At 40.7% G+C, this 26751-nt stretch overlaps 1 protein-coding gene across 3 annotated transcripts in view; it reads left to right on the forward strand.

Moving 5' to 3' along the window:
- RASGEF1B (RasGEF domain family member 1B) overlaps nucleotides 1–26751 on the forward strand; it is a 698380-nt gene that overhangs the window by 289929 nt on the left and 381700 nt on the right. For all 3 annotated transcript variants that reach the window (XM_070505531.1, XM_044766215.2, XM_044766219.2), the window contains one exon: nucleotides 893–940. In XM_070505531.1, coding sequence (XP_070361632.1) covers nucleotides 893–940 — 48 coding nt within the window. The remainder of the gene's footprint in view (nucleotides 1–892; nucleotides 941–26751) is intronic.

Below are 26751 nucleotides of genomic sequence, written 5' to 3' on the forward strand. Positions count from 1 at the left end.
AATTTTTATGAATGTAAAATTATCCTGAGACCCAACCATTTGAGTACTACTCACTTAGACATTTTCCAGCCAAGTTGTAGTAGTTGGTTCAGAATTAATTTTGATTCATGGTTCACTTAAAGCCAAATATATTCACTATCTGAATGCTAAACATAGTAAGCTTGACTTTTGCTTTTTTTCTCATTGGGAGAAAAATCATAATGGTATTCTATAGCAAATTATTCTCATGCATAGATTAATGCCTGTTTTACCTGTCCTAATTCCAAATAAGGTTAGATAATCATGAACAAACTGGAAAATAAAAAGCTGTCTATGAGAACTAGTGTTTTGGAGAAATTTGTTTCAATCTAATAAAAATGTATTTAAATTAGCAGAGATGAAATACTGCCCTATGGAATACATTTGGAAATCTTGCCATAAATGTGCCCTTTTCTTCATCCTGCCCGATTTTCTTTTTCCAATTTATAGAGCATTTGTTTCCTTCCTCTCCTTTTCTTCTTTCTTTCACACCTCTGCTTTTATTCATTTTCCATCTTCTTTCACTATACCTTATTAGAGCTGGAAGGATTTCTTCACGTGTAGCAGTTTTTGGTTTCTGCCAGTGTCCTCAAGGAAAGATGCTGAATTGGTAAATATGACCAAGGCATTGACAAAGTGTAGGTGCGTCGCCCGTTCTCAGCTCCAGGACTTAAACGGTCTTCCATTCAGTATATAAAATTCAACACTGGAGTCTGTGCAGTGCTTCTATTCTTGCATTTCTGGAGGCTGTGAAGGAAGGTTAGGGGAAAGGATTTTAACTTAAAACTTATACCTTCCAGAAGAAATGACTTCAAAATAAGTGCTGCTATTGTACTGTGTTCTTCATAGATTTCTTTCTCATTTTTTCCTCTAGTCCAAAAGTCACTCCCGAGTTGGCCTGAAATCAAGCACCAAGCAAAAGGTATGTTTTTCCCCCTCTGCATTGTTCCTTTAAAAAAATAATCACTTTGGTGGGTGCTTTTATTTTTTTCCGGAAGAGAATGACTTATTTTTGGAAGGTAAGGATACACGCAGAAACAAGGCCTTTTTGGATTTTCATTTACTTTGCCTCTATAATAACAAAACTGAAATTGGAGAGAGATCCTTGAAATGAAATGGAATGAGAGAGATTCTGGAAACCCAGTGACAGAACCTGAGGATTTCCCATGACTCACAGTCAATTCCAAAAGCAAGGTCAGAGGATGCTCTACCAGATTCAGCTCTTTTATTTTCTAAGTCCTTCACAGTGAAGGAATTTGTTCCTGTCTCAATTCGTATTTTTACCAGGCGTCATTCTCTCAGCATCTGCTATGGAGAATGACCTTCACCTATGACTTGTGGTGAATTGGCTAAAACATGAGCTCTCTGAGTCAGAAAGAATTAGTCTTAATTCCTGCTTCTGTCATTTTACTAGCTATGTGACCTTGGACATATTTGTTTGGAGAAGATGATCATACCCACTAGTATAATATTTTAAGGATAAAATTGGATAACATATGTGAAACCTCTTATATCCTAGTGCCTAGCACAAAATAGGCAGTTAATTTTTTAAGTTCTACAATGTTTCATTGGTACTTTGGATTTACAAAACAACAGAAAATTTGAAATTCCAAAATCTTAATACTCAGAAATACATGCACACATTTACATATATTATGTTAATTCCTGGTGATGCATTGGGCAGTGATGTATATAGATTTATTAGAATTTGGAGAAGTTCATGTTAAAAAATTATTCTTTGAATGTAGATGTTTGAACTGTTTGGAGTACTTGCCTAACTTTTCAGGATAATGGATATATTGACTCAGTACCTTTCTTGATGTCAATTGTTAGAGAAAAAACACTTTATGAATGCAATGCATCTAAGAGGTGCTTAAGAAGATTGAAAGAGGTAACATCTATGAAAGCACTAAACCCAGTGCCTGAGTAGATAGTAGCTGTTTTTATTAGAGAAACATCATGTTGATTGGGAAGAAGATGGACAGACCTGGGTCCCAACCCAGCTTCACCACTTAGCAGGTAATAATAGCTAACATTGGTACAGCTAACACTGCGTTCCAGGTACAGTTATGAGCACTTTTCAACCATCAACTCATTTAATACTCTCAACAGCCCTCTGAGGTAAGTGTTCTTGTATCCCTCAGGGTCTGTCAGGAGAATGAAATCACACCAATAATTTGAACAGAAAGAATTTAATATGAAGAACTTAACAGTTTTAATGGGTGTGAAGTTGTCAACTAAGTAATGGAAAGAGTAAAAAGAGTGTGGGAGGGTAGCAATTCCAGGAAGCAGGTATCAAGTTTCTTCTTGCCTCTCCAGCTCTGCAGCTGCCTCTAGCACCCCCTACTGGCAAGGCTAACAAAAAGCTAGCTGACTAAGGAGGAATGTGTTTGGCAGAGTTCCAGGCGTAGCATTGCAAAGCAGGTTACAGAAAGTTGGGTTTGGCAATGAGAGACAATAAATTAGTAATTGGTACAATTATTAGCTCCATTTTTGTAGATGAGGAAACTGAGGCACAGATGTGTTAAGCTGTGTTTGGCCAGTGCTACGGTCTGAATATTTGTGTCCCCCCCAAATTCAAATCCTAACCCCCAAAGGTGATGGTATTAGGAGGTGGGACCTTTGGGAGGTGCTTAGGTCATGAAAGTGGAGCCCTCATACATGGGATTAATGCTCTTATAAAAGAGACCCCACAGAGCTTCCTTGGCCCCTTCCACCATGTAAGGACACAGCAAGAAGTCTACAATCCTCACCTGACCATGCTGGTACCCTGATCTCAGGCTTCCAGCCTCCAGAACCGTGAGAAATACATTTCCGTTGTTTATAAGCTACCCAGTCTGCGGTATTTCGTTATAGCAGCCCAAATGGACTAAGACACCCATCTAGGAAGAGGAGCGGTCAGAATTTAAACCTAGACAGCCTGGCTTCAGAGTTTATGCTCTTAACCTCTTGAACAAGTGACCAAGAATAAAAACACTTCTCTAAGCCTTACTTTTAAGATGCAAAAAATGAGGATGATAATCCATAACTTGTAGAGTTGTTCTAAGGATTCAATGAACAATATGCCTATTGTATTTCCTGGCATATAGTAGATTCCTAGTAAATACTAGCTGTTACTAAATATGGCATTTTTCTTGTTTTGAGTATAGGAACCTTATTTTGCCTCGGTGGATCTAAGAGTCATTTTGAAAGTATTGCCTTTGCCTTGGGGGGATCCCATCTCCAGGGGGCTGTTTATTTAGTTGATTATCTCTCCAGTTTAGCATATTTAAGTGTTTATGTTGGAAAGCGAACAGCAGAGAGAATTTAGTGCTGGCGCTTGATCACTGGAGGCTTTATTGATGATGTCCTTAAAATCAGAATTTATCAGGGGCTGCGTCAGAGCACTGAGCTAGTCTCTCACCGCAGATTTTAAGTGGTGGGGGAAATCATTGAATTTATTCATTCACTCTTTAACACAACAGTTATTTATTGAGTACCTAATTGTACCAGACACTGTGCTGGGCATCAGGGGTGATCTAGGTAGGCCTACTAGCCCTGCCCTAGAGACTGTTTCTTCCAGTCTGGGGGGAATGTGATGCAACAACTCAGCTGCTCAGTTTCCCTCACTCCTTGTTCTTGATACGTGTGTATGTGTGTATTTTTTTTGTTACAAAGATATAATGCTACCATGTGGGTAAAATATCTATGGGGCCTACTACAGAGTTGACCAATATCCAAGGGAGATGTTACATGGCAGAGAGGTGTGAGGGGAGGGCAGCTGCCTCTCCCGAGGGACAGTCATTCATTAACTGGGGAAGAGGTAAGTCTCAGAGCAGACACAGGGAATGAGTGGGAGAGGCTGGGAGACAGCAGCCCTGGAAAGCTCTCGGGTCCCTGGTGGTAGGTCATAGGAGGTTTGTGTGCAGGATGTGAGTTGAGGCTCCAGGCTGGGTGCTGTGATGCTGCGTGGTCCCTTTTGCTCTCACACGGTCAATAGATTGGGAGACAGAGCCAGGAACAGGCAGGGTCTTAGAGCTCTGGAAGTAGCAAACTGTGGTAGGATCAGGAACCTCTCCTCTATAAATCAGCTTGTTTTTATGCTTTATTTTCCCTCTGTGTTTACTTTTCTTTTGCTTCAAAGTGCCAAACATCCCCGTATCCCTAAGGGAATAAGGGAAGAGCTTTATGTGTATGCTTCAGCCAGAACTCTAAGAGGAAGCTGGCCTTGGAGGCCAGCATGGAAGTGGTGGCATCCAGGATACTTATGAGAGAACTCTAAGGTTGTAGTCATGTGGTCAAGGTCATACTAGATCTTCCTAGAAATTCTGCTAAAATTAACGATGTTAGGTTATATTGAGATATATTTTCTAGGACATGTGAATATCAAAACCTGTTCTTGACCCTCTCAGCTCAAGGGAATCAAAGGAAAATAAATACACAGAGGACAAAGACTAGCAAATGACTATTCTGTTATCCCACTGCAGAACTTCAGTGAGCTGGGCTGAAATAAATAGAAAACTTTTTTCTCTCCTTCCCATAAAATCTACTTTCTATTTCCCAAGTACATTTTCAAGATTAATAACAATAGTAATAGTAAAAATAACATACAATCAATGTTCTGGTTGCTTTGCAAACATTCAGTGGTTGCACTGTTTTCATTTGATTTTAATCAGAAAGAAAATTGAATTGCCAAAGCTTACAGTTAACAGAGTGTTTTAAATATTCTGTCTCCTGCCCAGACATCCTGCTCTGGTGTTCAGTGATCTTGAGTTTCCTTTCTCTTATCAAAGCCATCTTCTCAGCTCTGATGAATAAATGCACAGTAAGTTACACTTGAATTATGTGGCTTAAAAATCTAACCTCTCCTATGAGTATTTGCGTTTTAATAGGCGCTGGAGCTAATGAAATTGAGTTAAAGGGGTGGAATTTCTGGCATCAACAAGCAGGGAACAATTTTTGCTTGGTGGAAAGATCTTATCCTTGCTCCTAAGATTACATCATTTACTTGTAAGATCGATTCAGAAGGAAACATTAACTGGCTAGATTACCCAGAGTCACTAATGTGTATAGTTGGTGGGGAGTCAGTACTCCAGTCTGGAGCACTGAGGCTGGCACTTTCCTATTCAGCCCATGATCCTCTCTCCCCACTCCACCCTGCCCCCATTCCCCACCAACCTCCTTGTTCATGAGTGTAACGTCCCTCTTTCTCACAGAATTGTAAGCTCTCCTTGAAACAAAAGTCATGTTTTGTTAATATTTGTATCTTTCCTCTACCCTCTTCTCTCTGGCACCTAGAATCTGAGAGCTTCCTAAATGTTGATAAGTATAGTGAAAAAATACCCCATACACTATTTACACCTGCGCAAACCATGCCGTGGACATAATGGAGCCATTGTTAGTCTCAGGTCCCTGGAAAAGTAACTTTTAGTTTTTCCTGCTCAAGACTGTAAAGGCTCTTGAACATTTCTTGTGGTATTATTTTATTTTCTAAATCTGTCTTTATGTCCCATCAGCAGTGTTCTTTTGCCCATCTGATTCCTCCATTCAATTTCCCCTAGACATGAACAGCCTCCCCCACTATCAGCATCCTGCCCCAGAGTGGCACATTTGTTATGATCGATGAACCTACCTTGATGCTTCATTATCACCAAAGTCCATAGTTTACATTAGAGTTCACTCTTGGTTTTGTACCTTTTATAGGTTTTGACAAATGTATGATGTTTCCATCATTATAGTGTCGTACAGAATGGTTTCACTGCTCTAAAAATTCTCTGTGCTTTGCCTATTCTTGTCTCCATCCCCAACCCTGGCAGCCACTGATCTTTTTAGTCTCCATAGTTTTGCCTTTTCTAGAATGTCGTATAGTTGGAATCATACAGTATGTAGCCTTTTCAAACTGGCTTCTCTCAATTAGTAATATGCATTTAATGTTCCTCCATGTCTTTTCATGGCCTGATAGGTCATTTCTTTTTAGTGCTGCACAATATTCCATTGTCTGGATGGACCAGTTTGTTTATCCATTCACCTACTGAAGGACATCTTGGTTGCTTCCAAGTTTTGGCAATTTTTTTTTATTTGGCAGAATAAAACTGCTATAAACATTCATTGTGGGTTTCTGTGTGAACATAAGTTTTCCTTACATTTGGGTAAATGCCAAAGAGTGTGATTGCTGGATCAGTTTTTCCTTTTCCTTTTCTTCCCACAAATGACTCACAGCCTTTGTTTGATTGTCCTCCAGTATCTGCTCCAGCTTGTGTGTACTCCCAAGTGTGCTTCCTGTTCTTGGCCATTTATTTCTTGCATTGAGCAGCTAGAGTCCCCAAGAATGATCTCTGCCCCAATGGGAGGAACGTAAGGAAAGAAAGAAGCATTATGTAACAATAGTAGAGAGAAGTTTTTAATGTAACAGCTAGATGTGGGCAAGTTAAGAAGTAGAAACCAGAAGATGAGTCTATAGCACCCCAGAGTTAAATTCTGTCTGCTCATGCATTCCTACTGGCATCAGAAAGAGTCATTTGGGCCTTTTACATCACTGTGAGGATCTGAACACTGAATCTAGCTTAAGGGAAATTAAAAGTCATTGCTTTCTAGTAGTGACAATTCCCCTTGAAAATCCTGAGGAAATCAGACTCCCTCAAGTGGAGTCCATATTATCTTTCATCCATGTTATCTTTTCATGGCCTATGAAAGGTGCCCAGTGGCTTTCTGGAAGATGCAGCCCGAATGTAAAATGACAAAACCAGCAAGATGAATTTAAGAGAGATGGAGATCGTCTCTGCATACTCACAACAACAGTAGGCTCTAGGAGAGCCTACTAGTTTTTCCAGAAAAAAAGAAAAAACACCCAAATTAGCATTTTTATGTTTTGGTTTTTAAAAAATTTTATTTCATTTTTCTAGAAAGAAGGAAGTTTTTGAGAAAAATATTGTTCAAAGGATCAATGGCTGTGTATCAGACACAGTGACAGTAACGTTTACAGTTTTCTCATTTCTGAATTTTAACCATAAAAGACCCAGAAGGACAAAGTGGGCATTTCAGCAATGTAGGTCAAATTCTATTGCCATGAGCCCCAAGGGGCTGTCTAGCCAGTGCTTTTTTTCCTCTTGAACTTGTGTTATATTGAATAGTATTTGGAAAATATGAGCCTTGGGCTTGGGAGAATATCATGAATTTTTAATGTGATGGCATTTGTTAAATGGGTACTGGAGTCATTTCGCTCTTCCTTTTACTCCTTTTCTTTTCCCTTGCCTTGGTGGAGTGCAGCCTAAGTCTTACCAAAGCTCATAGTCACTCTGTATCTCCTTCCACCATGGCTCAGGTCAAAGGTCTCCGTCATTCCTGTCTTCTCTCCCTTAATTTTCCAAAACCCTGAGACATTCCTGAGATAGAATGCATGCTCAGACTTGCTTAAGCTAGAGCCTAGCCTCTCAAACTCAAAGGAGCTGGCTTCAAGGATGGCGTAGGCCAACAGTTCTAAGAATCCCTTTCATCAAAGAACAAATGTATTTGTATAAATCCTGTGGGAGGTGAGGCCCGAGCTGGATTGCTCAAAGCATCCACCTTGTATTTCTGGAGCAAAGGAAAAATAATAAGGCCTCCGAGTACAGCTCTCCTTGTTAAATATTAAATATGGTCACTGCTCAATTCCCCTGTGGTTCTCTGACTTTTAGTAGTTCTCTTCGAGCTGGCCCTCTAATGGGCTTTTCTAACCTGTGAGTTAAACTCACTGTTTTGGAATGGCAGTCACTCGACAAGGAGAACCAATGAGCTCAACTTCATAGGAAGTGGAGACCAGGTGAGATTGTACTGGGAAATGTCACAGAGGAGCTGTGAAGCAATCTAAATGCAATGCAGTCTCTCTTCTTAACTGAAGGGAATACTCGCTCTGAAAAATTCATGGCCCTTCAACCCAGAATTGGTCCAGATACCCTTGTGTCAGGCTGTTCTGAAGTCAAAAGTTTGATTTTGTGTCCACAGCTTTCTCTAAGTGGCCTTTTATTTTAGGTTAACTAAAACAAAGAAGGTGTTTTGATTTGCATAAATTAAAATCTTGCATGGTTCAGAAATGCTCTAGATAGGATTTCAGAAGGGAAGAATGAAAATGTATCTTTTCCCCGTTTTCTTATAACAAAGATGATTCTTTATTCAGAGACTGGAAATTCACAGCTCGGTCACGTTTTGTTTTGCCCATTTGAGTGATTTTTTAAAAATACTGAGCCAGTATTTTAAAATGTGAGTGTTTTTGCACAAATATCTGGATTTCGGGCTTGTCCTGGAAAAACGGACTATCTGGAATGTTAGCATGGATTTCCAAATAACACTAATCAACTGTAGCTGAGCAGCCACTGCCCCTTCTGAGCAGGGCAAGGCACCTCCAGTTCACCATGTTCCTTACTTTCCTCGTCTTCCTGATACCTCCAACTCATGCCATTCACTGCTTTCCTGGCCTCAAGAGGTATTTGAGTTTTGACCTCTATTCAATGAGATATTATGCTACTTCTATCCTTGAGGAGTTCTAAGTCCTTAGAAGATAGTTTAGGTGAGATCAACCCCGGACTGTCTTGCAAACACATCCTATTTAGCAAATTCATTAACTAGGGTTCAAGTTTTCTTAGTAACATGTTAGGCTTCATCAAAGAATTACTTTAAACAATTTTTGTTTAAACTGATTTTCTTCTAATGTATTATAATGTTTAGGCCTTTTTGTAGAAAGTAATTCAGTTTCATACATCTTGCATTTCCTATCAGGCCCTTGACTTACAGAACAGCCATTCTGCATCCTGTTTAAGCTGAGAATAATTATCCTTTAAAATGAAACTAAAGAGAGTCTAATGTATGAATATGCTAACTTCCTACGTAATGACATAAGTCCAAGTCTAGACATTATTCCAAACATAAATCTTGCAGACAAGAATATTCTCAAACATCAGTAACCCAACAAAATAGGAGGGAGAAATAAGATAGGCCACAAAAGGAGGAGTAGCAAGGAAAATCTAAACATTAAAATGCAAATAATGAGTCAGCCCTGGTGGCCTAGTGGTTAAAGTTCGGCACTCTCATCATTTTGGTGGCTTGGGTTCAGTTCCTAGTCATGTAACCACATCACTCGTCTATCGGTTGCCATGCTGTGATAGAGGCTTACGTTGAAGAACTAGAAGGACTTAGAACTAGGATATACCACCATGCACTGGAGCATAGGAGAGGAAAAAAAGAGGAAGATTGGCAACAGATGTTAGCTCAGGGAAAATCTTTCCCTGCGAAAAAAAAAAAAAAAAAAAGAAGCAAATAATAGGATTTTGGGAGGCTGCTGTCTGAGCTGATGGTTCCAGAACCACAGCATCACTGCCATGACCAGGCCTGATCTAGGATGAGCTGACCAAGGTATGCACAAAATTTCAGAAGGTGCCAAAAAACTTAATAATCATGATAAATACTTTAATGAAGCATTTTATAATTTTAATGCAATATCCTATAAATAAAAATTAACGCCAAAAAGATCCATGATGGATAAAATGGCCTTGTTGGCCAAAAGGCTAAAACTTGGTCAGCATTTAGGAGTACTTACCCTATGCCAGGTAGAGAGCTAAACACCTTTCCTGCTTTTTAAATTTTTTTCAATTTAATATGCAGAAGAACTCCGTGAAATAAATTCTATTATTTCCCATTCTTCTTTCCATTTTCGAGCTGAGCAAACTAAGGTTTAAAGATGTTGAGTCACTTGTCCAGGTTAGAGTTAATAACTGACAGAGCCAGGATCCAGGCAGCTTGACTCCAGAAACTGCTGGTGTCCGTGGTACTATACTGTCTACTCCTGCTGGGATGGCTCAGCTCAGAGTTAGATCATCAAATTCTGTGGATGTTGATGTGGCTGCACTATCTTGGCATTCCTTCTGGATCAGGGATAGGTTCATGACCTCAGAGCAGCCATGTAAGGACTGGCCTGAAGGAGCTGAATTAATGATGGGAAGACATAGCTTATTGGTTTTCCTACACTAGATGGTTTCTGTCCAACCCAATATTGGGGGAGGGGGGCGAGGGAGGAATAGAGGAGGCAAAGGAGAGAGAGAGAGAATCAGGAAATACACTGTACTACACAGAGAGAGAGAAAAACCTAAAGACAGTGAGACCAAGACAACAAACAAATTTGTTGGTAGAGGCAAGAGCAATGAGGAAGAGACTATTTCACCTTAAAGTTGAAGCCCAGAATAGAGAGCAAGGGAATCCTGCAGCTGAAGGAGACCCTCAAAACTCAGCGCTAGAGCTGTAGTGAGATGATGCTCCCGTCTCTGGGAGTGTGTCTGAGCTCACTCCAGCCTGTCTTCTGGCTTCATTTGCTGTATGTTCTCCTCCTGTCCTTCCCTACACATCCATATCTTAGTAGGTAGCCTAAGGTGTTCACCATAACCTGAAATAGCCCCATGGGCCATTGCTCCCAATTTCGCAGTCCTGTCTTCCCGATCTAAGTTGTCCTGTCCTCCCATCCTTTCACTCTGTTCACCCCTTTCCTGACCATCCTGCCTCTCCTAGCCGTCATCACACTTTATGTAAGAGCGTTCATCAACGGAGCCACGTTTTTCCTTTTGTGATGCTTCATGAATCTGTAAAGAGCCCAGTTGTCTGTGATCCTTCAGCTAACTCTCCAAGTGCTTCATTATCTGTCAGTTTCTCCGTGCCTGCAGGCCTGGAAGCAGAGGGTCTGGAGCTGAGAGGGCTGGTCACAAGTGGGCAGTGTCTGAGAGGTAAGAAAGAAGTTTGGTTCAGTTAGCGGTACACTGTAAACACATCTGCTCACTTTATTGGCATATTTCCTATGAAATAGTTGCCTTCAACTTCAGACTTGCTGCTGCTGCTACAACCAGACTAAAAATACCTATGATAGATTTCCCAGTACTACTCATCTCACTAAAAATAATAATTAACCGTCTAACTCAGTGGTTCTCAGTCCTGTTGGATCCAGTAACCCCTTTTGGCAGTAAATTTTTAACAAAAATTTTCTATTGACTCCTTTGCTATTTGTATGGATAATTTAACCTATTTACACATACTTTTAAAAAATGCTCTAACTGTACAATAAGAAATAAAAGGAAAGTAAATTAAGTAAAAATAAAGTAAATGTAAATTCTTGGGCAGGACTATCCCAGAGACATAAAAGGCTGTCAGATATTTCTACCTCATTTTAGAATCATTGAGAGTGGGACTGTGAATAATGCAATCTGATACAGGTGTTTTATATTAGTCATTCAAAACCCATGAGCAATGTTAAGGTCAGTGACAATTTCCCAAAATGGTAACTGTGGTAAGCAGAATAATGGCCTTTCCAAGGATGTCCATAGCCCAATTTCTGGAAACTGAACATGTTACCTTATGTAGCACAGGGGTCTTTGCAGATATGATTGAGTTAAGGATGCTGAGATGGAGAGATTATTCTATATTATCTCAGTGGGCCCAGTGTAATCACTGGGGTCCTTATAAGAGAGGGACAGGACTGTCAGAGTCAGGGAAGTTGTGACAACAAAAGAAGAGGTTATAGTGGTGCAGGGCCGTGAGCTAAGGAATGTGGGCTGCCTCTAGAAGCTGGAAAAGGCAGGAAAAGGGATTCTCCCCAAAACTTTCAGAAGGAACACAGCCTTAACGACCCACTTTAGACTTCTGACCTATAAAATTGTCAGATAATGAATATGTGTTGGTTTAAGCCAGTAAGTTTGTGGTAATTTCTTACAGCAGCAAAAGGAAACTAACATAGTGACCAACTTTTGCAAAACTCCAATCTATCAAAATTCAATTTTTATAAAATTTATATGATAGCTTCCTTCCTGGGAAATTTATTGAGTAATCAAAATGTGCAAAAATACCTTGGGATTAGATGTAACATGGCGCTCGATTCTAGACTGAAATGATTGTAAACAGGGTTTTCACTGTGTTACCAAGGTCTTCTATTTTCTCCCTCTTCTACCCTCTCTCTTCTCTGCTCTCACCCGCTTGCAGTTTGGGTTCATGTTTCGTTTAGCTTCCATCTTGTTTTGAGGTCTGCTTGCCTTGTGACTTCACCTTCCCTTTACAGATAGGTGTTGTCTGCACAGTTCCCTCCCTGAGGCTGCCAGCTGTTACAGTTCTTGGTCAAGGAACATGCTCTTCTTTCAACCTAAAATGACCTTCAACTTCCAGTCCTTAGGTCTGATGCCTAGAGATCCTTCAAACCTTACTGCCATCATTTCCAAGCAGGTTCTTTGACCTCCACTGTCGTGGGTCAGTCCTTCTCTTGGATTTTCGTTGGTCCCTAAACTTACTTATCTTTTTTTTTCTAAAGATTGGCACCTGAGCTAACAACTGTTGCCAGTCTTCTTTTTTTTTTCTGCTTTTCTCCCTAAATCCCCCCAGTATATAGTTGTATATATTTTAGTTGTGGGTCCTGTTAGCTGTGGCATGTGGGACGCTGCCTCAGCATGGCCTGATGAGCCGTGCCATGTCTGCGCCCAGGATCCGAACTGGCGAAACCCTGGGCCGCCGAAGCAGAGCGTGCCACCTTAACCACTCGGTCACAGGGCCGGCCCCCTTACTTATCTTTTATCTGTCACCTATTTTGTTGTTTCTATGTACAGACACTGTGCTAAGCACTTTGGATATATTTTTATATATTTGTATCATGTACCAATCCTATGGGTTAGTTATTTTTATCCCCATTTTACAGATGGGGAAACTGAGACTCAGAGAGTAAATATTGAAAACTCTATAGGTTAAAAAAAAGGACTCTTGTTCTTAGAATCCTTTATGTTCACAGAAGATTAAATTTAAGTGGATTATATTTAAAAGGATTAAATGTTTATAACTTTTTACTCATTAGTAATCATTGATTATGTGTGTATATATAGAGAGAAAAGTTTCCAGACTATGCCCTCCACTCTTCAGGATGCTTGCCTTTAGAGTGGGTGGATGATTTGCTTGATACATTTCTAGCATTTGACGTTTTTACAGTGGTCAATTAGTGGAGTCGAATTTATTTGGCCTTCATGTATAAAGTCTAAAAAACTTTAAAAATAAGTAAAAGTTTTTAATGGTGTTTCAACCCTTTTCTAGGCCAATTACTTGTTTTTTTATGTAATTTTTCGTGTGTAGGTATGAAGTTAATTCATTTACGTATTGATTTGTTCCACACTTACTTATTGAGTGTCACCGTGAACCAGGTTCTGTTCTAGGCACTGGAGATATTGCAGTGATGAAGAAAGACCATGGAGCTCACATTCTGGTGGGGCGTATATTCAGTACTGCCTTGATGGACATGGTACTAAGAAGAAAATGAAAGCCTGATAAGGTGATAGAAAGTGATAGGGAGCTCTGGTAGATAGTAGGAGAAGGCCTCTCTGAGGGGCTGTAATATGAGCATGAGCCTGGAATAAGGGGGAAAGCCCTGGGAATGTCTGGTGAAATATGTTCCAGAATTTAATTTGCAATTTTTATGCAATTGTTTGGGTTTTATTTTGAAACCAGAGTTAATTGTATCAAAAGTACTTATTAAGTGTGTCCTAGGTGTTTGGTGGGTGAGGTGGGCTGTTGGGTAGCAGAGAAATACAAGATCTGACCTTGGCCCCCTGATTTATAACCTTGGTGGGAGTTGAGAACAACATACTGAAAATGCCGAATGGTAAAAAACAGTGTAGAATTATTTGGTGCTAAATTGTATGACACAGATTCCAGGTTTGGGGGGACCCCATTGGGTCTTATATCTTCAGAAGTAAAAGTCTAGTTTTGCTAGATTTGCTAGATTCAAACTTTTTTTTTTAAAGATTGGTACCTGTGATAACAACTGTTGCCAATCTTCTTTTTTCGTTTTCTTGCTTTTTCTCCCCAAATCCCCCCAGTGCATAGTTGTGTATTCTAGTTGTAGGTCCTTCTGGTTGTGCTATGTGGGACACCACCTCAGCATGGCCTGATGAGTGGTGCCATGTCCATGCCCAGGATCTGAACTGGTGAAACCCTGGGCTGCCGATGCAGAGTGTGTGAACTTAACCACTTGGCCATTGGGCCAGCCCCTAGAGTCAAACATTTTTAAGGACGAGGCAGTAGAATGAAGCAAGACAGTGGCAAAAATGGTCTTTTGTGTGTGTGTGTGTGAGGAAGATTGGCCCTGAACTAACATCTGTTGCCAATCTTCCTCTTTTTGCATGAGGAAGATTGTCACTGAGCTCACATCTGTGCCAGTCCTCCTCTATTTTGTATGTGGGATGCCACCACAGTGTGGCTTGATGAGCGATGCTGGGTCTGCACCCGGGATCCGAACCTATGAACCCTGAGCCGCTGAAGTGGAGCACGTGAACTTAACTACTATGCCACAGGGCTGGCCCTGGGAAAATATTCTTTAATGGAACTATAGTTCTTATTGCTAAAGGAATTTCCTTCTCTTAGGAGCTATTTCTGGAGTCTGTGACGTACAATTTTATTTGGAGATAGGAAACTTTATTGGGAATCCAGACAATCAATTTACAGTCTACAGCATCCTAAGCAGTGGTAGCTTTCCTTAAACCCAGACTCCCGAGTCACTGTAGTGTGGTAGGAAGGAGAGCAAATGCATTCTTTTTCCTGTTTCTCTTCCCCTTTGCTCCCCTGTACTACGGGCAAGTGAGAGTTGTGATCTTGATGTGGACTTATAATCAAATTAACACTGTCCATTGTCTAGCACAGAACTCTCAATAATGGTTCCCATTTTGGGCTCTCAGTAAATGATTCATTACTTGACTATGAATGTGCTAACTGTATTTGTGCTAGTGGGATTATGACATTTTTGATATTTTCCAAGTTTTCCACTTTCCACAAATCCCAGTCATTCATAGCACAGTTTCTGATTAAACTTGTTTCTGATTATATTACCTTTCAAATTTAAAAAACAGGAAAAAATAATAATTCAAAGAAGTTGTTGGATTTATTATGTTAATGAGTGCTTATTTAGTTTGCACGATAGACTTTTCTTTGCTAAATTTAATTTTTTGCTTCAAAGATTTTGTGCTCGAATCAACTTTTTCTTTTATTTAATCATGAGTATTATTGCAAGCATTAATTATAATACCTAGCGTTCACACTATGATTCTCACCCCAAAATATAGAAACATATTTTTAAATTCAGAAATCCCTTAAGCTTAAGCCTACATAGAAGACAGGCAGCAAATATTTGCATTTTATGGAAGGGCTTGGAGATTAGGAGACTAAAACAACAACAACAAACCAGATACGCTTTTCTTTGATCTGATTGGAAATATACTTTTTTTGCAAGACTGCCTGGTCTGTTCCTAAAGCTGTTCCTAAGGATACTAGTGAGAAGGTTTTTTTTGTTTTCTTTTTTTTTTTTTTGCTGAGGAAGATTGGCCCTGAGCTAACATTTGATGCCCGTGTTCCTCTTTTTTGCTTGAGGAAGATTGTCACTGAGCTAAAACATCTGTGCCAATCTTCCTCTATTTTTTGTATGTGGGATGCCACCACAGCATGGCTTGATGAGCAGAGTGTAGGTCTACGCCCGGGATTTAGGCTGTGATCCCTGGGCTGCTGAAGCTGAGTGCATGAACTTAACCACTACGCCACTGGGCTGGCCCGTGAGAAGGTTTTTTGAAATACATGTAAGCACTGCTACAAACCTGAGTCAGAAGTCTTTCCTTGTGGTTTTGATTTATAATTTCATTAGCTGCAAAATCAAAGACTAGATGGCCCCTTATTTGTTCTCTGGAGTTAGAATTCCAGGCAATGATTTTGACTGCTTCTCACATGGGGCCTTTGATTGTTTCGGAAGAGCTTCGTTGCTATGTGTAGTATGTGGATGTGCGAGTCCTGGTCCTGTTTGCCTGCTTGTACCTTCCTTGCCCTTCCTCTGCTCTGCTCCCTGTGATGGGCGATCCAACCTGGAAGCCTGGATTGATCCCCAGGCTCCTCCGTGTCAATTGGTCTCTGGCAGGGGTCAACCAATGTGGGGAACTGGAGGGTGGAGGGTGGAAGAAGCCAGGGCACCAGCTCCTTCAGGGGACCCCGGCTGCTGCCTCCTCCCGTGACCCCTCTAGCCTCAGGCTGGTCGGAGTTTTCTGCTGTTGCTAATCTCTGAGCTGCCTCACTTTCCTATTTGGCCTCTCAACAGCTCTTCATCTCCTGTGCCACCAATTCTCTGTTATCAAAGTCCCTGTTTTAGGTATGTGCAGTGGCATCTGATTTCCAATTAGACCTGGACTGATACAGCTGTCAGTTCTCAGAGATGATTGCCAACAGAATGAACCACTGTCCTTGTGAGAACTTTTGGGAAATTAAAATTTACGAAATTTACCTCATTTCAGGCCTCAAGGACGAGAATAATATGGGAAAACTGAGATAATAACTTTGTCATTTGGTACGCAGTTACTTCTGAGCTGATGAATTAATTTTATATACTGCTATAAAATGAGATGTTAATTACATCAACCTGTGAGTTTATTTATTGTCCACCTTGGATTTGTAACATTTTGTGAGTAGTGAATGATATAATGTGGCATAAAGTGATGTTGCTGAAATATATTAATTGAAATATTTAAAAGTTTATACCTAAAAGCACAATATCTTTGTCCTTATTTGAGGCAGATGCAGTCCTCAGTATTACTGGTAATACTGAGTCGAGTATATAGTGTCTTCTGCATTTCTTTAACCACGTGGCACTCTGCAGTGGGGAAACCACTGGACTAGAAATCATAAAACATAGATCTTATCTTGGGTTGGGTTCCCTAGAGAGAGGGATGGGGAAGTGATTTTATTGAGCGAAAAATCCATAAGGAAGTGAGGGAACAGGACAGGGCAGAGGAAGAAGATAAGCAAAGATACGTTTTAGCTGAAGTCTAGCCTCAGCCTGATCACATGGGGAACTCTGGGACACCACAGAGGAGTTCCATCTTGAGACAGGGTGACTGGACTTTGGTACCCCTGTATCAGTCAGTCTTTCACTATGGTGGCCCCTGGGTGGGGTAGTAGTACATAACCTCCATGGAGAGCAATTCTTTGGAGGAAGGTCAGCTGTCAGTTCTTAGCAGCAACGCCTACAGCAGCTGAGAGATGGATAAACTGACCTAATAAAGGAGATGCGTGTGGGGTACCCACAGCATCTGCTATAGATATCAATACACATGGTACCCTGTCTCCACCACTTAGGAACCCTTTGGCACTGGACAAAACACATAGCTTCTCCAAGCCTCAGGTTCCTTCTCTGTTTAAGAATGAAAAAGAGAGGGAATAACAGCCACTGGATCACTTTCCTTATCATTCATCAATGTGCTTTGTAAGAAATAAAGTGCTATGGAAGTATTACTTTCTCAAGTGGCTGGTCTGTCGGGGGAGAGGGCAGTGCAAGGTTATAAAGTTAATTTGAAAACTGGTTTAAACATGATCACGGTCTTCCCTTGGGTTCGTCTGAAAACAGTCTGAAACAAGGACTTAGGTAAAGGTAGTTTATTTTGGAGGTGATCCTAGCAGGCAGGAGTGAGGGAGGGGGGAAAGTGAGACAGAAATGGAGGAAAAGCCAATAAACAAGTGTGCCACTGGGGTTTCTGCAGCAGTGTGGGTAGGGCTCAATTGCGTGCACTCGAGACAAGCGGTTATCAGCAGGAAGCGAGTCAAGGCCTGAACGGCACTGTTCAACTCAGCCCCAAAATTGTCCCTGTCTGCTAGACCACGCTCTTGGCACTGTTCAGATCCATCAGTGCTCTTCATTAATTCCATTCTGTCACTGATTTTTCAAAGACTAGGCTGACTTCTGTCTCTAAGAAAAGATTTAACAGCAACAAGCTCCAGTCCCCCTTGCTGTAGCTGATTCTGAGGCCACAATTGATATCCATCATCTCTTTCCTCCATGGACTATCCACTCTAGACTTACCTCACCCTCCACCAGCACTTCTGAGGCTGCTTGCCCAGTAGATGACCCAGATCCTCACCCCTTAGGGGTCTGGGACTGGGTTGATTGACTTCTGCCAATTGCCTGTTTCCTGTGATCAGTGGGGATAGAAACATCAAGAGATGCCCCAGTGAATCCCCAGATATCCAGACTGACTTCTCCTTTCACTCATTGTGGAGCCGCAACCCAGTCTCCTCAGGATTATCATAGTCAGTTTCTCTCCCAATATAGAAACTTCATTCTTTGCCCGTGGTCCATTGGCATGAAGAGCCTGAGTGATCAGGTAGATTCACAGCTTTAGGCTCAGTGTCCTCACGGAGAAGTGTTGCCCTCCAAGAACCAGGACTTCTATTCTAGCAGAGATTAAAGTTACGGAAACAAGAAGTCCCAGTTAAGCAGTTGTGTCACTGGGAGTGATGATGAGAGGAGCCAACCATGTTTACACCCCTTGGTGCCCAGACCTTTGTTTTATAGCTTTGGGGTACACAGCACCAGGTAATGCATATAATGTTTCAATGCATATAATGCATCTTGGAGAATAGCATCCCAACCCTGCAGGCTGTAGGCGTGAGTTGATGTCACATCTGAGCCAAAATGAGGCCATTCTAATATTCTGTCAGGCAGGGTCCTTTTGTGTGATGTGATATGCCATAGGACCAGTGGATCCTGGGGCCATGCGTCCACTGTTGCATCTTTTCTAGGAGAGCGGCGGTCACCATAAAGTGAGTCTAACTCACACAAATGTCCATCTGATCCATAGCTGAAATCAGAGGTGAGCGCCCAAAAATGTCAGTCATGGCACCAGGTGTGTTTGCTACCGTTACTATCACAAGATCTTTTGTGAGATTCCTCCTTTTATGTGATGCTGGGCTAGGAGCTGTACCCAACAAGTGCACAGACAGTGGCTCTGCCCTCCTTGATTTTTTATCCTGTTCACATAGTCATTCAGGAAACAGTGGGTAACTGTTATGTGCCAGCTTCTATGTTACAGACACAAATATGAGTAAGTTTCTGTCCTTTGGAAACTTACCACAGGAAACAGATTTATAAATAGTGAACTGTATTTTGTAATTGATGCTTTTAATATAGGGAGCACAAGACAGAGTAATTAATCCTGCCTGGAAAAGTCTGGAAAGGCTTTACTGAGGAGGTGATATTTGGGTTGACCTTTAAACGATGAATATGAGTTTTCAAAATAGACACTGGCAGACAGAAGGCATGCTAGGTAGAGAAAACAGCATCAGCAAAGGCACTGAAACATGAAGAAACCTAGTGTAACTAGGGAATGACAGGAGCTTTAGGGATGAGAGCAAAGGGTATACGTTGCTGGGCTGGGGAGAATTAGAGAGGGATAGAATGTAAGAAAAAAGGAAAGGTTGAACCAGCCAAATTGAAAGGCCCAGTATTATTCTAAGGAATTTAGGTATGACAGACATCTCCAATGTAGACATATGAGTATAGACAATGCAGTCAATATAGTGGAAATATTAAGCCGGGTGTGCGTGGGCAGTGGTGTTGGACAAGGTGGTGTTGGAGTAAAGCTCTCAGAGCCTGTGCCACAGCACAGCCAGGAGGCTGGAACTGGAAGGAGCCTTCCCCACCAATTTCAAATGCGTTTCCAGTGAAATCCTGCAATGGGAGTCAACATAGTCTAATAAAGTCAGTGCTATTCTGATTGAAGCAATGGAGGCAGTGGAGTAAGGGAGTCTGAAAGGAAGGGGTCTTGAGACCTATCTGAATATCCCTTGCTGTCTTTGTTTACCAGGTGAAAAAATGAAAAGTCGCGTGAAATCGTGTATGACCTATCTTAGGCTATAACATGAATCTTTGAGAATCTGAAACCCTTTCTCTTTATGGTTATCTTCTTCAGATATCAAAATGTTAGGGACAGAATCTCAAATGTCATATGTGAAATTTTATTTCATAAAATGTTGGGTGGTAATTACAGTGCAATCAATGTTGGCTATTCTTCTTCTTCTTATTTTAATGAACCAAAGCACTCAAACAAGTGTGTTTTGGAAGTAGGTAAGGGGAAAGGTGAGGAGAAATGGGGTAAGAATGTGCTGAGTCCCTGCTTGGATGGGGACTGGGGAAGGGCAATGGGGGTCCCTAGTGCTAGGAAAGTTGTCAAAAGTTGTCTCCGACATGCCACATTCCCTCTTTCTGAAGTTCTTCCACAGTCAACATTAAGCTTGGAAAATCAGCAAGAGTCTTGGAACTGGAGGTGGTGGAGGCAAGTTAGAAATACTCTATCTTCGTGTTGCTCTGAGCTCTTATCTTTTGTCCTGTGGTGACATCTATCTTCTTAATTTGATCCCTAAACTAGTTGTCTCTGTTGGATGAGAGGGGCAAAGTGGGGAGGGAAAAGGAGAGGAGGCAAGATGCCCATGAGTGGAGGTGGGCAGGACATAGGGTATGCTAGAATTACCTATGCGAGTTTTTCAAACTACCCACTCTGTTCCTCCACCAGCAGAAATCCTAATAATGGCCCGCTGTGGAAGAGGGGAGGTGACTAGCCAGCCTGAGCCATGACAGGGTGTGTCCTATCCCTTAGGCGTGTTGGGGGGAAAACAGGTTCAGGTTTACCCTTTGCTTTTGCCTTATCCTTCTATAAATTCTGGGGAGAATCTTTTCTAATTTCGTGTTCTTCGTGACGTCAGAAAATTGCTAGCTCCCAGTATGTTTGTTTATTATAGACCTTAGAGTTTATCATTAATCCTAATTAATGACAGCATGATAAAAATGCTAACTATCACTACTAAAAGTCTTAGACTCATATGGTAGATAGTTCAGGACAAATGTCCACATTTCTTTCATGTTTTAGCAATGGGGAATGGAGTAAGAGGGAGGAGGTCCCGTATGTGTTTATTGTGATACTCTGTCATAAAGACATTCCCAGGGTTCTGAGTCACTTTTAAATACCTACAGCAGTGAATGAGTAATAATCATATGAAAAAGAAAGATGATTGCAAAGAGCTTTGTATTGTGGTAATTTGTGGGCCGTAGGGGTAGATGAGGGGGAGGAATGAATACTTTATAGCCAAACCTTTTATACAAAATAAGTTTAGTATAAATGCGTAGCTTAATTCCATTAGTGGAAAAGATTTTTTCTTTCCTCAGTGTATTTTAGAAATATTTAAGTGTAAAAAGAAAGGGCACAGAGTTAACTGTATTGTAATTTCATCCAATTCTTTCTTATTTATATATTTTTTATTTATCACATAAATACATGCACATGGTTTTAAAAGTCAAATGATGCTTAAAGACATATGAAAAAATAGACTTCATCCCCTCCCTCACTCAGTGCCACTCTCCAGAGGCAAGTGACTGCTTACAACTCTTTTCTTGTTCTATGACTTTCTATTTTGTGAAGCCAGAATTTTTAGTCTCCAACCCTCTCTTTTCACCTTCTGTACCCTTTCAATATAGTTATTTCACAATTTTTGGTTAATTCCATAAGCATGATTTTCATTATTTTTCTAGGTAAATATTATTTATTGCTGAGCCAAATAGTAGGCCGTGATTACATTTGCATTATTTTATAACCTTTTTATTTTCCCTGGAATTGATCATTGCTTATTCATTGCTTTTATTCACTTCATTGCCTTTGCGTCTCTGGTCCAACTCTTCCCAACAGCTTTGTAAAATGTCTGTCTTAAAATTTTTCTCATAGTCAAACCTATCAAATAATCTGTCATATCCTGCCCCCCCCCCTTTTTTTGCGACATGTCTTCTGTAACCCTCAGGTACTCTGTTCTCCCCTAGATTGGTTGTTCCCTGGACCTGCTGCAGAACTGCCATCCTTTGCCTAGTTCACTTTGCTTCTCTCTCTCGTGTCCAGGATTCATGGCATTTTCTTAGTTTATTTCTTCATCCTCTGTAGCTTCCGGAAAAGCTATGGGAGGTAAATTTTCTGAGACTATATATTTGAAAAAGAATATTTATTCTACTTTTACACTTGATTGATAGTTTGGCTAAATCTAGAATCCTTGGTCGCAAATCATTTTCTTTCAGAATTTTGAAGTTATTACTGCATTGACTTATAGCTTATAATGTTGCTTTTGAGAAGATAGATGCTTTTCTTATTTCTGATCCTTTGCCTGTGACCAATTTTTTCTTGCTCAAAGTCTTTAAGATCTCTTTATCTTTGGTATTATCAAATTTTACAGTTCTATCCTCAATACGGGTTCCTTTTTCATTCAATTTTGCTATCTTATAAGCAAGAAGTTCATGTCCTTCGGTTCTGGTAAATTTCCCTGGTTTGTTTCTTTGAGAATTTCTTCATCAGTGATTTCTCTGTTGTCTCTTTCTGGAACTCCTCTTGGTTGGAATGAACCTCTAACCTTCTTAAGTTTCTTTGTCCTATTTTCCATCTCTTTGTCTTTTTGTCTTACTTTGTGGGTGAATTCCTTGACCTGATTTACTGTCTTTCTATTGTTTCTTATTTTTAAATTTTAGCAATATTTTTAATATCTAAAATAATTTTTTTAATATTCATTTTTATAATATGTTTTTATTTCTTGGATGTAGTTTAAAAATTATTTTAATAATAATTTTGTGCTACCCATTTCTGTTACTCCATCAGTAGGTAGGGTAATATGCCTGCCTTGCAGGAGAGGAAGGGACTCTTGAGCTTTTTGGCCAAGCTTATGTCATATCTGTTAGGCATGTTGGGAGAAAAGTTTCAGAACCCCTGAGATTATTGAATAGAGTGTCTTTGAAGTTTTCTTTTTCTTCCTGCATTGTATTGGTTCCTTCTGAGTTCTTTTTATTTTCTCATTATTTGTTTGTTTGTCTCATTTTAATATTGCAGACTTTCCTCAAATGCCTGGAGTCCTTGGCTGTCCATTCATGCTTATGAGTGAAACTTTGGAAAACTGATTGGAAGCTCTATGTCTGTTCATTGGACTTTTCAATGGGTAGACTTCACTGTACGGTTATTAGGAGACACAGCTATTTTTTTTTAATTTTTAAATTTTTTTTGAGGAAGATTAGCCCTGAGCTAACATCTGCCACCAATCCTCCTCTTTTTGCTGAGGAAGACTGGCCCTGAGCTAACATCCATTCCCATCTTCCTCTACTTTATGTGTGGGACGCCTGCCACAGCATGGCTTGGTAAGTGGTGTGCAGGTCCTCACCTGGGATCTGGGCCGGCGAACCTCGCCCGCTGAAGCAAGAACGTGCGAACTTATCCGCTGCGCCACCTTGCCGGCCCCAGGAGACATAGCTATTTTTATTGGGGACCTTAAAATGTCAGACTGTGTAGTATTTTGTCTGAGAGTGGTTCAATTTTTCTAGAGAAGTTTCCTTCAATCTTCTGGGCGTTTTCCCTGTTCCATCTGCAGACTTTCACTTCATCTCCCTGTTTTCGTTTGCATGCCTCACCTCCACTCTCCCTTCTACCTCTTGTCTCTGAGTCTGGACCCTCACTTTCTCCTGCAAGGGTGGGGGAGCGGGTAGTCAGACTCAGCCTTTCCCCACCTTCTGAGGCACTTGTGCTCCTAGCCTGTCTGGATTCTGTAGGTGTTTTTAATTTGCTTCTCATTGTTATCTTCCTTTGCAAGTACTTAAGTGTATTCTTCCTTCTCTCTGGCAAGTCATTTATTTCTCTATTGCTTTCTGCCATCTTTTAATTTAGTTCAGAATTAAAATTGTCTCCTAGACTAATCAAAGATTGAATTTCCACTTCTGATTTTTATTTCCTTGACTATTAGGGTGATTTTTAAGATGAGAGAGGTTAGAAATGTCTACCTTCTTGAAACTGAAAATCCAGTAATCATCACTTTAATTAAAATAGAGAATAATTTGGGATGGCTAAAGAAGTTTCTGTATGGAAAGACTTTTTCTTCTCTCTTAAATTTCCCTTCTGCTAAGCGTTGAAACACTGATCTTATGAAAATGTATCTTTTTCTTAAATTTGTGACAGTAGATGGGGAAATAATGGAAGTGATTGATTATGGCTGAAAATTATATTGCAGTATTTTTTCCATCTTTGCTAGGTTGGGGTTGCTTCCCTTCTTTTCATAGAAATACATACTTTCAGATCACACCAAGGTTAGAACACAATAGAAGGAAATTGTGAATTTTCCAGGTGGTCTGTAGTACTCTGCATTTTTGCACAGATGTCCCAAGTGCAATCTTAACCTGTGGGAAGAGCGTTCAGTATTCTGGTATCATCTAAACTGATGCCTCCTGTTTAAAGTAACAGAGAGAATAGGGAAAGAGTCAAGTGGCTGGATTAGGTTGGGAGAAGGATGTTGAAGTGTTTCCTGAGATAGTGGTTCTGTGGGAATGCTACAAATAGGAACTAGATGATAGGTGGTCAAAGAGGGTGGTGGATGATAACTGACACTGAGCACTTACCAGTGGCAGAACTGTGCTTGGATGCTTTACATACATTATGGCATTTAATCCTCATAATAACCCTGCATAGAAAATACCGTTACCTGTATTTCACAGGTTAGGAAGCAATGAAGTGACTATTCCAAATTTACACAGAACCAGGATTCAATCCTTGGCAGTCTGACCCTGGAGCCTCTGCTACTAACCTGCTCTGTGGTGATGAAGGGACTATGGACATAGTGAGCATAAAAAAGGGAGGCAGCAGATCCAGACAAAGGAGGAGACTGTATTGACAGCATTCCAGGAAACTGTGCCCCAGGGGTCTTATGAGTATTTCTGAGAAGAGGGAGTGAGGAAAGGAAGTGTGTAAACATTTGCTTCTGCTTGAATGTGTACCTCCCAGCGCCCCTCCACCAATTAAGACAGCCGTCTTGAAGAATGCCGCCTCAGCTTCTGAAAAGAAGACCCGAGGACATGCATTAATGAGAGAAGGGGGAGTCACAGCTGACAGAAAAATAAAGCTCTCAGCGGGAGCCCTGGGCCCCCAGTGAGGCCTGGAGCTTGTTGACTGAGCAGCGAGAGACCCCCGCTGCTGGGCTCCCCCTGAATCCTAGCCTCCCTACTGCATCTTGGAAGAGTGCGCTCTCCCCTGTGACTCGCCTTATATGGGACAATTAATGAGCAGTGTGATGACAGGAGACACCTCTCCATATTGTTCATAGCTTAGGCTTGTGATGAGACAATTCGCCATTGCCCTCCTGGTTCCATTAGAGGAGAAGTGCCTTTTCAGCAGTTTGCAGAATTAGGTTGCAAAAGCGAAGGGCACAGAGTTAACTGCGTCACATCTCTCATTTATTTAGTCAGTTGCTTTTGGGAGAAGCATGGATTTGGACGGAAAGGTTGTTTTGTTCTGAGATGTAATTCCTCTTTAGTCAATATGGATGCTTATTAGAATTACTTTGGACAAGAGTGACTGGATTCTGTTACCCACTAATTCAATACAAAAGGAAATCCCTTAAAGAGTTTTTGAAGGGCTTTCTTCTACTTAACTGGTTTTGATTCTAAGAGGAAGGTATCATCATTCCTTTTCTACAGATGGGGAAACTGAGGCTCAGAAATATTTATGTAAGTGCTATGCCCAATGCCACACAGGAGATGAAATAGAAGTGGAACTAAAATTAACTTGCTCAGAATCCTGGGCTCTTTCCTTAGCACTGAGTTGAGTTGCCTGTTGCTTAAAGTTTGCTTAAGCCAATAACTTCTCAAGGCTTTAAAAGGCTCTTGTCTTAAGGCTCCAGGAAATCATCCAGGAAGAGTCAGTCAGTCAGTCGCTCGTTAAGCATTTCTTTTTTCATTATATAAGTGTTCAGTACATTTCTAGGCACATAGAGAAAAAAAAGTCAGGTCATGTTTTATGTCTTTAAGGAATTTTTTTTGTCACATTGGAAGATGAGGAATGGGAACAAAATACTAGGGAATGATTAAGTTCTGAATTACAATTAAATGGTAAATATAGAGTTGCTCACAAAAGGCAAAGGGATGGCATAGGCTGGAATACTGGGGGAATGGAGAGGGTGGCATCTGAGTGGATGTGGAGGGATAGGTTGGGAGGGAAAGATAGATGAGACACAGGAGAGCAAGACAAGGTTTTTTTCTACCAATGGAAACAGAATTTGAATAGGAGAGGGAATGTTCTGCGCCAGCTTTGGAGTTTGGGGTAGTGGCATTATGATGGAGGGAGTGAGAAGTGTGTGTATGCGCAGATACACATTTCTTTGATCTCCTCTGGTCTACTTGATTTTCTTCCTCTCACCAGAATGCGTAATTTAAAGTGAGACCAAGAAAGAGAAGGGCCACTTTTTTCTTGCATTTATACTTATTGTATTTTGTAATCTATTTTACCAACTAGTTTTTGAAAGCAGAGGACAAAAGTGCCCAGCACTGAAAAAATTATTTTTAGGAGAGCTACTAGTAATCACTGAATATATTGCCTAACTTTAAATTCTGACCACCGTTCCCTGCTACCTCCCCCAAGAATTGACTTCAGGGAGTTTTTATTTTTTTCAAAACAGGTCTCTATGTTTATCAGAATATCCACATGGGAAGAATTTGTATTAATGTAATAAATTTAGAAAATATAAGTAAAAATAAGATTGCCAGGGGCTGGCCCTGTGGCCGAGTGGTTAAGTTTGCGCGCTCCGCTGCAGGCGGCCCAGTGTTTCATTGGTTCGAATCCTGGGTGTGGACATGGCACTGCTCATCAAACCACGCTGAGGCAGCATCCCACATACCACAACTAGAAAGACCCACAACGAAGAATATACAACTATGTACCCGGGGGCTTTGGGGAGAAAAAGGAAAAAATAAAATCTTTAAAAAAAAAAAAAAGATTGCCAGGTAAATGTCAGTGCCTACCCACAGGAAAAATTCCATAAATGGGACCAGGCAGGGCCAGTCATTCCATCTCAATATTTCCAGTGTTGTGAATAAATCTATCCTCTTTACTACACTATGAGCTCCTAGAA

Source organism: Equus asinus, chromosome 3 (assembly GCF_041296235.1).
Source record: "Equus asinus isolate D_3611 breed Donkey chromosome 3, EquAss-T2T_v2, whole genome shotgun sequence".
Lineage (NCBI taxonomy): Eukaryota > Metazoa > Chordata > Mammalia > Perissodactyla > Equidae > Equus > Equus asinus.